Below are 13,706 nucleotides of genomic sequence, written 5' to 3' on the forward strand. Positions count from 1 at the left end.
TCAGCTTTTCTAGTAAACTCCTCATGTTGAGTCTAGGTGCTCAAACAGAAAATACTGGTTTGAATCCAGTCTTTGTTTTGTTCCAATTCAAATCTGCCTCTCACATCAAATAATTAATCCATTTTGTAAATCACAAAAAGTTTGAAATAAATTTTTCATACGGTTGTCATAAACACTGCCGTTTTGAGGTTGACATGGAAACAACAAGGAAATCATTCTCAGCTGACACAAAGATGCTTACCAGAAAAACCTGTGACACACTCAAAAAAATAAAAGCCCTTCCGACAGAGCGATAAGTAAACACTTACAAACACAGAGACAACACAAGACCTAATCCTGCACCTAATTCCCTCTTATCCCAGACTCCTGCTCGAACAGCGACGCTAGAACGGAAGAAACTGCGAAGGGAGCACGGGATAAAATCTATCCACTCCACCTGCCTGCCGCGGGCCCCGCTGGCAATTACCTGAGCTCTGGCCTGGCTTGAGCTCAGAGAGCGCGGGAGTCTTAATGGCTTTGCATGCAGGAAGATGTCAGGCCTGAGATTACAATTACTGATAGGACTTTGCTACCAGAACGGCTCTCTTCTCTCTCTCCCGCCGCACCGGATTACTCACACTGAGCTTCTCTGATAAACTACACAGCAAGGGAAGATGAAAAGTAGGTAAATAAATAAACGAAGGAATGGATTGTTCACAAGGTGCGCCGTGTGCTTATTGTTATCTTGGGTTTGGAGGGAAATGTTGATGTCTGTGATGAGGTATGTTATGAGGCCGGAGTTTATACACACATAATTTCAGCATATACACACACATATATATATATATATATATATATATATATACACACACATACATACATTATTTATTTATTTATTTATTTAATTAATTATTTACTATATATTTATTTACATACCATATATATATATATATATAAAATAAAATAAAAAGTATTATCATTTAAAAAAAATAAAAATAAAAATAAACAGTATTTGATTTGGAAAAATCTCTATAGTCCAGGAAGCAATATTTTTGCTTCATGTGATTTACTGTTAGAGAAAGCCTGTAAATGTAATTTCTATACGTCTCATTTGATAATGTGTGTGAAGATGTTGTTTACATAATATAGAATTCGGCATGAAACTGAACATACAATACATACATACCATACACACATACATACACACCATACATACCACACGTACCATACACACATACCATACATACATACATATATCTCATTTCCAAAATAATAATTTACAATATAATACCATATTTTCCGGACTAGAAGTCCCTTTTTTTTTATCATCTGAAACGTGCTGAGACATACTATATAATGCTTTTAATGTCAAACACATAAAATAGAGGACGCATACACGCACACAAATACAGGCGAAAATCAAATCAGTTCTAGCAATGCTAATCTGATATCACAGCCTCCTCATCATAACACTAAAATGTAGTTAACAAAAGAAACGGAAAAAGTTACACTGTTTAGTTTAAACTTAAAGGTGCTCTAAGTGATGTCACGAGTTTTTTAGGCCAAAACATTTTGTCGTCACATACAGCAAACATCTCCTCACTATCCGCTAGCTGCCTTTCTCCGAACACACTGTAAAAAAACGCGGTCTCTGTAGACGCCACAAGCTCCACAAACGGCAACAAAAACAAACTGGGCTCACCCGCACCACGAAACACAACAAACAGTGCTCCAGCCAATCACCGACAAGAAGTATTTGAGGGGTGTGGTTTGGGGGTTAGTGCGCGTGCACATGAAGGGGGTGTGTGGAGGAGAGAGAAGCATGAAGAGGGAAGTTTGAATTATGGCCGACACACGACTAAAGAGACGACGTTCCGATGAACAAATTGTAAAGAAGAGGGACAAGGATAAGGAACGCGCAAAGTCCCGAATTTACATCGGAAAAACCCTCGAAATGTGGCGAGAACTCCGCCGGCAGAAGGGCTTCCAATCCGACATTCAGTTGCTCTGTTTTTGCAGAACAGGTAAATCCATTTTTCTTTCTAAACTGACGTTCATGTTCGCCAAACCAACACAAGGATGTAATTAGCTAGAACTATGCAGTCAGCGTTAGCTCTGGTGAATACAACATATGTTTCAGCTAGCGATCAATCTCTATTGTAAATGGTCAAGCAAATTCACAGTAGGGCGACAATTTGTGTGAATGATTGTTTTCACCCACTGTTTGTTATGGATTTGAATGTTCATTAATAGGCTATTGACAACTTTGACTAAATTTGTTTACGCCACCGCCGTTGTTTATGCTCACTGGGAAACGCGAAGCTAACGTTATCTTGCTATTATTGCGTCCTTGTATGGGAGCTATAGTTATAGTTATAACCTCAGGTGGCGAAACGATTTTAAGACAATGTTTCTCTTTTTCTGCATTCTGTTCTGCAATATATAAAAGCATTTATCTAACTTGGTGACATTACACATTGAATGAAGTATCAGTAAAACTTAACTTTGTTTTTAGTGATTACTTTGACTTTCCTTTATGCCGGAAGGGAGGGGAGGAGGGAGGAGACGGGATGAGGAGGAGGGAGGGTCTAGCTAGCCTCCGTTTTGTTTGCCAACAATTCGAATGTCAACACTCCCGGCATCACTTAGAGCACCTTTAATGTAAACATTATGCAAAGGAAAACTAAAATCGTGCAGTAGAACATACATTTTGGTGAGAAACTGGCGAAAATGTGAAACGGTGCTGAATGAAATGAAGACCAAACCAGCTAACTGTGGACACAAACCCCGTTGGCCTGAGCTGGAGGAGAAGTTCACAGATGGGTTCTTAAACAGTGCGCTTCTGGCAGAAGTCTACATGCACAGTCACTTCACTATACACATGTTTGAAACATATGCACTTACTGCTAGATCGTGGCTCTCATGCTGTTTATTTTCATTTCAGAGATGAATATGACTCTATACTACACACACATACATAATGAAGCTACTCATGTTAATAGTCTCATGTCCACCAAATCAATCAACGCCTGTCAGCTCTAAATCGGTCCTGCTTCAATTAGAACAACACCATGTTTTCTCATTTTAGGAGACAAAAACATTGACTGCTATTCCACATTTAAATACTGTAATGGTGTACCTGAAACACACATTATACAATTGCAATTAGCACTGAAGACCTCTTGGGCGTTGTATTGAGATTTGGCAGAAATGAAGACAAAGGCATTGTGTTGAAGAGTTATTCCGCCATCTAGTGTCTAACAACTGAATTTACACCATTTTACTATATGCACTGCACTATCTTCAAAGAAAAGAAACCACAATGTAAAGATGCCAAGAAAGTACTAAGGTAACACCAAAATACTGGTCAGGAGAATGTATAAATGTATAGATTATGGTGTTATCATTCCATAAATGGACTGAATCAAATCACTGCTCAGCCTGATTACAGTGGGCAACAGGAAGTGAGCTCCCACAGCCTCCCATTCACACGCAAGTGTGAAGCTTTGTGCAGTGATGTCATACCATCGCAGGTACACTCAAAAACCAGATTTTAAAAAACATCTGACGCAAAATCAGATACGAGAGGTTGGAAAAGGATCAGAGTCCTTATCACAAAGAGATAAGCCTGGCATAGAAGCACTCCGATTATTTTAGCATCTCTCATGCATAAGTAACAACTGAGCTAGAGGAGCAGGCGGGCAGCTCGGCGGCGAGTGTGAAGCGGTGTTAATGAGACCAGCTTTTTAATGGAACTGTGGAAAGAGAGTGCCAAATGCAAATGCAACTTATCACCTCTCCCCGCCAACAGGCCAGAGAAAGGCATTAATGCGTTTAAGAGCAGAGAAATTACCCACAATCCTCCCCACTCTCTCTCCCTTTAACCACCTCTCTCTACGTTATTTTTGATTAATCTTGTAAAGGCTTGTCATGTACAAGAGCTCATAGAGGGTATCTGCACAGACCCTGGCAGATGGATGGAGGAAGTCAGGCAAGGGATGAACAGACAGTGAATAGAGCATTTCACAGAAAGAGTGTTACTGTAGTCTGAGTGAGAGTGCAGGAGCGGAGGTGACAATTTACTGCATTTTAATATATGTGTGCCACCCTCTTTCTGTAAGACAATGTCTTAAGAGAACAGCAATTCTTTATGTGTGAAGCAGAAAAATAGTGAATGGAAAACTGCAACGAAAGCACTACAAGTGGCAGCTTATAGGTCTATTTTACAAAGTGAAAACGAAATCGAAACATCACAAATGCAAAGATATTCACAATATGAGCGGGGGAAAAGCGTACAAATATAAAAAGGTGAGTAAAGTCATGTCGAAAGTCGGGCTGGAACTAATATTCTTTCTTTTTTTTTCCTCAATCAATTAATCTAGATAATTTTTTGGGGATTAATCGAATAATTGAACAATTATGCAAATCATTGGGGATGAACAAACAGCGCGACGAATAGATGCATTCCACTCAAAACGACTAATTAACATGCGTTGTTCCAACCCTCCTAAACAAACTTAAAGTTATTCACACAGAGCAAAAAAAAAAAATACATCTGTTAAGAGATTTCAATGTATCACAAACTCAAACATTCACATTGAGAGCAAAAAGAAATCAGCTAAACGAAAACACTCAAAACATACGCAAAGGCATTCACACCGAGAACAAAACGAATCAGAGTAATGAAAATCAATAAAAACAATGAGACAAATCCAAAGCTATTCTTAAAAAAAAAAAAGTAAACCAATGGTAATATGTATTACAAACGGGGAAGTATTCATATCAGTGAGATGAAAAAAGCAACAACAACAACAACAACACATGAACAAGCAAAACGTATTACAAATGCAAAGCTATTCAAGCTAAATAAACGCTGAGATGAATATGAACAAAATTAGGATTAAAAAAACCCTCACTCACTTGTGAATGATTCCATTGGAATATTACAATATAAATCTTATGAGAGCAAGTTTTATCTTATCTAAACTCAAAGCTATTATCATCAAGAGCATAACAAGCCAGCCATAGGGAACAGGTTTATAGGAATACGATACATTGTTTACATTTTTAAGCCAATGTCGGATGTAAATGTCTACACTGTGTAAATAGTGCTCAATTTTAACTGTTCATTGCCTGGGACTATTACACTGTGACTCTTTGTTAACTAAACCGCTTCAAATTTGTTCACTACATAAGCCAGAACAACAGCTGCAACTTTACCAGTAACTCACATGAAAAAATCCCATTGAAATGCCTGGTGATCAATCATATCCAACAACAACTGACCATCACTCCTGCCACTCAATTCAACTTTCCAATAGACACCAAATCATGGTGTATTTATGCTGTCACACACTTCTAATATTTATTACGATAACACTTTCATTTCAATATTTTAACATCCTTTTGCAAGAAACCGAAAACAAAGGATCAATTCCTCTACCGATGGCTGAGCTGATATCCAACCATGACTCACGTCGTGTTTAACAAGAGAGGTCTCCAGCGATCAGGACATTATTGATAATCATGAATATTTAGAGGCGCAGACCTTGATGTTGCGCTCTGAAACGCACCAGCAGAACAGAGAGGAGTCGCCATGTCAGAGCTTCATTCTGATTAATGATAAGACTTCCCATTACATCCACATCACACAGAGCCACTGCACGCGGCTTGGTTCTCAACTGATGGCTCGCAGGTTTGTTCTTTTAGGGCTATAAACCCGCAGAGAAAAGAAACAGTGCTAAATGGAAATAAAATGCCACTAACCGTAAAATTCTGCATTAGTAGAAAAGCAAAATAAATAGGCTTTTCAGCTTTCACATGGCAGGAGAAAACCTGGAATATCTTTTGTTCCTGAATAATTGTTTGTTAAATAAAATCCAATCAAACTCTACTCATCTGTCACATAGTAATATAATATTTGGCCAAGAGTTTGTCCAATGCGTTAGGCTGGTAAAGCACACTACTGCTGTTGTTTATGTGAATGGAGCGGTACTGTACGTTCTAATGAGTAATATTGAAGCCTAGTTTACTTTAAAAATAATTCTCAACCTTGTGTCTTTTCGAACTTGTATGATTTCCTTTTCTCCTGTGAAACACTAGATATACATTGAGAGTGAATGGTCACCAGCAAGATTTTTAAACTGATAACTTACATGTTGGTCTGTTCATTACGCAAAGCTGATGTGAGCTATTGTCAAGTCCTCTGAAGACATATGAAGTACTTTTGTGGCTTTATTGTCCTTTTGGAGCTTGACAGTCCTTGGTCACCATCCAGTTTCATTGTATAGAAGAGGCAGCTTAGGCATTCTGCTAAACGTGTCCAAGGTGGTCATAAATGTTTGGAACAACATTGATAAGTAAATAAAGAAACAATTTAATCAATCTTTTAGATAATGTTATACATTATTTTTCAAATTTTGCTCTTCACGTCCAACCAGTATTGTTAGTGTTAACTAAAACAAAACAAAAAAAATAACTGAAATAAAGCTGAAATAAAATATAAATATTAGATTAAATATTTATATGTATATTATGATGAACTATATGCCTTTCTCCACTGACATTCTAAGTTTTCACAGGAAAAAACATCCAAGATGAGATTTAAGGGATTAAATTATTGACTAAAGGGGGACTTTAAACTTAAGCTAACTGTAACAAGTTAAACTTGAAAATTTGTCAAACAAATTAAAGCTAAACAATGTACAAAATTTAAAATGGCAAAAGCACATTAAAAATTACTTAAACTTAAAATTGAATAGAAAATATAACAATAAAAACTAATTCAAAATATGACCTATACTACAACATACAGTTGTCAGAATTATGAAATAAATGTTTTTTGTTCTCCAAAACACATTGGGAACAATTATTTGCCTCCTTTTATTAAATACTTTTTAATAAAAAAGTAGCAAACACTTAATATGGGTTTGGTTCATACAGGGATAAAAAAACTACCCCATGTGTAAAATGAAATACTCTGTTGTGTCTTTAATGCTGTGGGCCTAATTTTCTGCCAGAGGTCCTGGACATCTTGTTCAGATACATGGCATCATGGATTCCATCAAATACTAAAAGATACTAAATCTAAACCTGACAACCTCTGCTAGAAATCTTATAATGGGCCATGTTTGGATCTTCCAACAGGACAGTGATCCAAAAGCAAACATCAAAATCAAAACAAAAATGGGTCAATGAGCACAAAACCAAGCATCTACAATGGCCATCCCAGTCCCTGACCTGAACCCTATAGAAAATGAGAGAGCTGAACTGAAGAGAAGAAGCGCCAACATGGATCTGGGAATCAGAAGGATCTGGAGAGATTCTGTATGGAGGAATGGTCTCTGAACTCTCATCGAGTGTTCTCCAAACTCATCAGGCATTATAGGAGAAGACTAAAAATATTTAATAAAAGGGGGGAAATAATTGTTCCCAATGTGTTTTGGAGAAAAACATTTATTTAATAATGTGAGAAAAAAAATATCAAAAGGATAAACTGCAGATTTATTGTTTACAGCCATCTTTGTTCATATTTACCAAGGGGGCAAATAATTCTGACCAGCACTGTAGATGATAATAAAACAAATAGCAGTGTCATGAAGCAAAACCCGTTTAGAACCACAGGTTTTAAAAAGAGCAGATCCATACTGAACTCTACACAAACATCAGAATCTCAGCTGAGGGTTATGGTGACATCTGGGCATGTTCACACATCTGCTAATAAGACACTGAGGTTCAGAGAGAGAGAGAGATGTTCAGGGATGAATAGGAGGATTGAGCTATAATTACCTTCACAACCTATATCCACACACACACACACACACACACACACACACACACACACACACACACACACACACACACACACACGTCTACTCTTCAAAGCTTGAGCCCAGGGGAAGCTTTTCTATTAAGTGTCCAGAACATGTCAGAGCTCAGATAAGACAGCCCAACAAGACACGTACCACAGGATCCTCAGGTATGGGCTGACATGTATAACATCACACACACACAGTTTTTTGGTCCAACGTCTGCAAGAACACGACACGTGCGATGCGTAACTCTTATAGACTTGATAAGGTGGCCCCTCCAGGGGCCTAAGAATGAGGGACACAATCCCTAAAGGACCTGAATAAGTGGATGAGAATAAGTGGAAGACGGGACAAAGAAAAAAACTGAGTGGAATTCAAAGAAGCCAATTTCACCCGTGTCAAGAGAGCAGCGGCGTGTTTCTCAGACCGGGACTTGACCAGGTTGAGTATTCCTCGCCTGTGGGACTTTTTTTTAAAAGAAAAACTTTCAAACTGGAAAATTAAGGGAGATAAGGATACAAGTAATTAATTTTCCCTTTTTTTTTAAACTATATTTATTTACTGTAGAACTGTGAACTAGTTTGGCAATTTGAATGCTGATAAATGTTTGATAAAGCTAAGAAAGCAATCAGCCAAAAAAAGCTACATGTTAAAGTGATGTTAAAATGACTGATTGTAAAAATCAAGAGTTGAGTTGCTTTTGGCATTTATAAAACAGCTGCAACAGCAATTAAACAATTAGATTAATATATTCATAGTTTTATTATATTTATTAATATAGATATATTTTATTAAAATAAAATTGTTCTTGCCACCATTTATAAAAGCAACTTGGCAAACTAAAACAGAATGTGCATCTCGGACGTTCTTCTTTAGTCATTCATTTGGTTACAAATGTTATCCAATCAGAATTTAGAGCCCGTTTTAAAATGAGTGTTATTGAATGCAAAAAAAAATAAAAAAAAGATATTATACCACAATACTTGAGTGATGACAAACAAATTATTAAATCAGAGTTTTGATATGATTCATTCAAACGAACCATTTAAACTGATGCAACTAATCAAACATACAAAATCTAAAGCTGTTGCTATTTAGTTTAAATGAGCTGTTAAAACATCCAGTCAAGGAAGGATTGTGAAACTAAACTGATTAAAGTCTTTAGAAATCTTAATGAATAGATAAAAGGTATATTGAAATCAATGCATATGCACAATATTGCTTAATTTTAAAAAACACTGAATATTCTATATCACCCAGTCTTAGAATCAACTATACAGGTCAAAAGTTTGCGATTTATAATCTTTTTTATTTGAGATTTTTTAATCTAATTTATTTGATCAAAAATACAGTAATTATGAAAATGACAGATTATGAAATATTTAAAAAAAAAATTAATAACTGTTTTGTATAATATATGTAAAAATTTAATTTATTCCTGTGTTGTCAAAGCAGAATTTGCATCATTACTACAGTCTTCGGTGTTGCATGATCCTTCAGAAATAATTCTAATGTGCTGATTTACTGCTCAAGAAATCTTTTTATTATTATTATCAATGTTGAAAACAGTTGTGCTGCTTAATATTTTTGTAGAAACAAAAATCTGTACTTTTTTTTCAGGATTTTTGTTTCAGAAGAAAAGCATCTTTCATAACATTATAAATGTCTTTTCTGGTCACTTTTGATCAATATAATGCATCCTTGCAGAATAAAAGTATTCATTTCATTTAAAAAAAAGAAAAATTTCACTGATTTCAAACTTTCGAACAGTAGTACTAACAATAGTTGAACAGTAACACTACTAATATTAAAAAGCATTATTATTTATAAAAACATGGCATTACCATGGTACATGTAAAAACAGATATCACCATGGTGCCATGTCTAAAAACCACAGAAATATGATACACAAGACAATTTTACGATATTATGTTTGCAACCGAACTGCCCTGAAATTCAACTCCTTTCACTACATCGTACGATGACTGAGAGAGAAATCCAACATTCTGTACAGTATTTACATTGCCTGTCTCAGAGTGTGTTTGCATGTGCCGTTATACTTGTGTCCTGAAGTATTGTTCTGTGCTGAAGTGTTTTGTAGAAGACTCTCACCAGCTGTTTGGCTTTCTCAGACTCCTGCCGTGTCTGTACTCGCTCTCTCTGCACCGCTCGAGTGATGTCCTGCCGCGCTGCCTCTCTCTCTTTGCGTGCGATCCGAGCCAACTCCTCTTGTATAATGGCCTGCTGCTGCTCATACCTGTGCAAGCACACACACAGCTTTATTTACATGCCTGTTGCCAAGCCATGATTCACTCACTGCAGTTCTTAAACCTACCACTGAGTTACAGTGTTTTGTCCTTTGTTCTTGTGCTATGATTCACACTTGGAGAGAATCCAGGAAAAAAATGAGTCCCCTTCAAATGTACGGTCTTATCCTTTGTGGGAACTACAGTATTTAGTACTCATATTTATAAGCAATTCTTTAGACATTTACAGTCAATACATGTATATTGTCAGATTAGAAGCATAATAAATGAAAAATGAATACATTTATAAATAAATCATACATTTGTTCAAATGCAAGTTGATTGTTTTAAAATGTCAGCTTCACACATGCAACAGATTTGCATGAAGTAATTCAGGAACAGTTCAGAAAGGCTCTTTAGAGCTAAAATTAAAGATATGTCATCTGGATCTGTGTTTAGCAATAATATTGCTGTATAAAACGACCTAGGCAACCTCAAAGTGACACTGTTCTGAGAAGTTGATATATTGTTTATATATAAACATTTTTTTAGTCCAAAATCCTGTCTTGGTGTGCTAGAGACAGACTAGAGCAGGGTTTTAAAGTCCCCCTGTAGTCAATTTTATCCTTTAAAACTCATCTTTGATCCCCAAAAGGACATATTTAAGCGTTTTTTCCTTCATGCCTTAATATAGCTTGAATGTAACTCTACACCCTTGCCTCATTTATGCCGAGTTCACAATGAACGATTTTAGGCCTGATTTTTCGCTCGCCGACAGGTTTAGTGAGATCGGCGACAAATGCCCGAAATCATAAGCAAATCGGTTCTCGTTCACGCGAGTGGCAATCACGCAGTGTGAATGATCAAAGAGGCGATCTGAGAGAATCGCAGATGAGTCGCCAACGCCCGTGAGATATTTGGCATGCTAAATATCTGGACCTGTTGGCGATTCAAAATCCTGCTGTGTGAAAGTGTTCTGACTGAAAAACTACATCGGCGATGACCTACAGCCAATGAGAAAGCAAGATACAGGGCAGCGGGAAGTTCAGGGAGGAGTTATAGACCAGAATATCAGTATTTTAATAGATATATTTACAATTATATCAAACAGAAACAAAGCACAAACATTTGCTTGAACAGCAGCACATTGCAAAATGATTAATTTACCCCCAACTCTCTTTGTAGAATACACAATTCTTGCTCTCCGTGTCTCCCCAACCATTTCCTCCTGCATTATCTGTTTTTCTTCTTCGCTGCAAATCAGCACACAGACAATTTGGATCGCAATCTTCTTGCGGGCTATCATTTTTAATAACTATTTCAGTCTCGCTCGAGAACTCCGGTCTCACGCACGTGTGATCTTGCGTTATTTCCTTATCACTTCTCGCGTGCGTTTGGTTGTGAAACGTAGTTTGCGGACCAGACAGAAGTTGTCTGCGATTCTTTCTTTTGTAAAGTCATGCAGTGTGAAACGCCCTGTCGCCGACCCATCGTGCAGTGTGAACACAGCAGCAACTGAATGTCACCCCAGATAGTCGTGCAGTGTGAACAGTGACACGGCTACTTTGAAAATCGTGCAGTGTATTAGTATACGCGGTTCTATGAATATGCTAATTAGCCCCGCCCCCACTCACTCACACCAGCTCAGAGATCCACTCGTTGATGATCACACATTGACCTGATTGGTTAACAAGGTAGTTTGTGACGTCAGAAACAGCGATTTCAAACCGCGTTTTTTAAACTGTCTTTGGTTCACTGCAGTTTTAAAGAGAAAACACTCAGCAATGGTGTTGACTGATGAATTTGCACATGGTTTGTCTTAAAGCATATTAAAACCACATAGGCATATAAACAACATTAAAAACTTGATTGATGCCAAACTTTTTCATGCCACAGACAGACAACCAAATATGATCCTCATAAAATTTAAAAGAAAGCAATATATTTTCATGTAAAAAGAGACTCATTTAAATTGATACACTATACCAATCTTAAATTGTTATTTGGAAAATATTTAGTTTAGTCAAGTTTTAACAGATTAGTGCCCGATTTCACAGGCAAGGCTCAAACCTAGTCTCAGACTAAAATGCATGTTTGAGCTGTTTTAACTGAAAGAAACTTGCGCTGACATATCTTAAAATATGTCACTGCCATTGTTTTGTCTCAAGATGCACCCCAGTAATGGTGATTTAAGGCACATTTATAACAGCTACTTAATTTTCTAAATTAAACAGCTTTCAAATTTAACTAAGGCCTAATCCTGGCTTATTCTAAGCCCTGTCTGTGAAACCAGGCCTAAGGTTTATTTTTTAGTTAATAACACATTCAACTTTTTTTTTCTACTCACAAAATTATACAATGAGATGCATTTTTAAAAAATAATAAATACAAAATATTTTTATTTAATTATTTTAATGTTATTTATTTATTTTAATCTTTTTATTATTTATTCATTTTTAAGTTTTTTTTTTTACATTTTTCTCTACATTTTTCAAAGGACACCCTAGCACTCTCTTGGGGGTCCCTGCACCACAATTTGAAAAACCCCTTAGATTACCTCTTCCTGAGCTCCTCTTTAGTATCAGGAAAAGTCGTCTTGGTCTGTGTTTTTGGAGGTTGTGCACCTGCAAAGTTAAAGAAAAACTAAAATAATTATCGCTAACATGCATTACAAATTTAATATCTCACTTATTGCTTCTTGTAAGCACACAGGCATATAAACTGCAAAAATGTATGAACATGGAAAATATGATGTCATACCTAGGTTTTCTTTATTGCTGACAGGTGGTCTTGGATCAGCACTGACATTCCTCATGCGCTGTAGGACGTCTTCAGACAGCTAAGAACATAAATGTATAAAAATGACTGATGAACATACACAAGTTAAATGAAGCAATTATCAGTTATCACTGATAACTCATAATTTAGGCTATTATCGATCTGTTTTTTTTAATCTATAGATTGACAAAACATAGATCTACTTTTTCTAATTTGTCACTTATAAAGCTTAATCATTTGTTCTTGGGTATCCTTGCAGATTTGTAAACACACAAACATTAATAAAGAATAATAACTCTCAGTATTTTTCTAGTGACATTGAATAAACTTGTTTTCGCCTACTTGCCTAATCATGCAACCACTCATTTATATCATATATGATTTATTAAAGATCTATAGGCTATTCATGGGTTTCATCAGGTCCCTTTCCACAGGTGTATAAAATCAAGCACCTACATTATGAATGCAGACTGCATTGTGCTTGATTAATACACCTGTGGAAAGGGACCGGATGAAATCCATGAATAGTGATCGAACTCAAAAGATTTCAGTCACTTGGAAGAATGACACTTTCCAGACAAGCAAATCTGTGGTCAACTCTATTGTAAGAGAATTAAAAGATTACCAGAGCTTAACGTCCAGACAGTACCATACATACACCTGCCCTTAGTTTCATTTACACTTCTGCACACCTGAGGACACACTAGGTCAGTGATGTATCAGTCCAACACAACTTCCAAATCAGGAAAGTTTCTCGGTTTCAGACTCGGTTGTCATTAGCCAGAGCTGACAATCATATGCGGACTGCAGATATCGAACTTATTTGTGAAATGACAGACATCCGAAACAAAATTGTGGCCTGTTTTCCCAAACTCGTCCCGTTCAATGAAGG

At 36.6% G+C, this 13,706-nt stretch overlaps 1 protein-coding gene and 1 long non-coding RNA gene across 3 annotated transcripts in view; both read right to left on the reverse strand.

Moving 5' to 3' along the window:
• The window catches only part of chchd6a (coiled-coil-helix-coiled-coil-helix domain containing 6a), a 71,341-nt gene that overhangs the window by 57,260 nt on the left and 375 nt on the right, over positions 1–13,706 (reverse strand). For both annotated transcript variants that reach the window (XM_082146279.1, XM_082146278.1), the window contains exons 3-5: positions 12,797–12,875; positions 12,594–12,660; positions 9,903–10,047 (exon numbers count right to left, since the gene is read on the reverse strand). In XM_082146279.1, the coding sequence (XP_082002405.1) occupies positions 9,903–10,047; positions 12,594–12,660; positions 12,797–12,875 (291 nt within the window). The remainder of the gene's footprint in view (positions 1–9,902; positions 10,048–12,593; positions 12,661–12,796; positions 12,876–13,706) is intronic.
• On the reverse strand, positions 7,452–9,893 carry LOC309481402. Its single transcript, XR_014200002.1, has 2 exons — positions 7,823–9,893; positions 7,452–7,776 (listed from the first exon to the last, which is right to left on the reverse strand). It is a non-coding gene; the product is annotated as an uncharacterized lncRNA (long non-coding RNA).

Source organism: Leuciscus leuciscus (assembly GCF_965113295.1).
Source record: "Leuciscus leuciscus genome assembly, chromosome: 18".
Taxonomy (NCBI): Eukaryota; Metazoa; Chordata; class Actinopteri; order Cypriniformes; family Leuciscidae; genus Leuciscus; species Leuciscus leuciscus.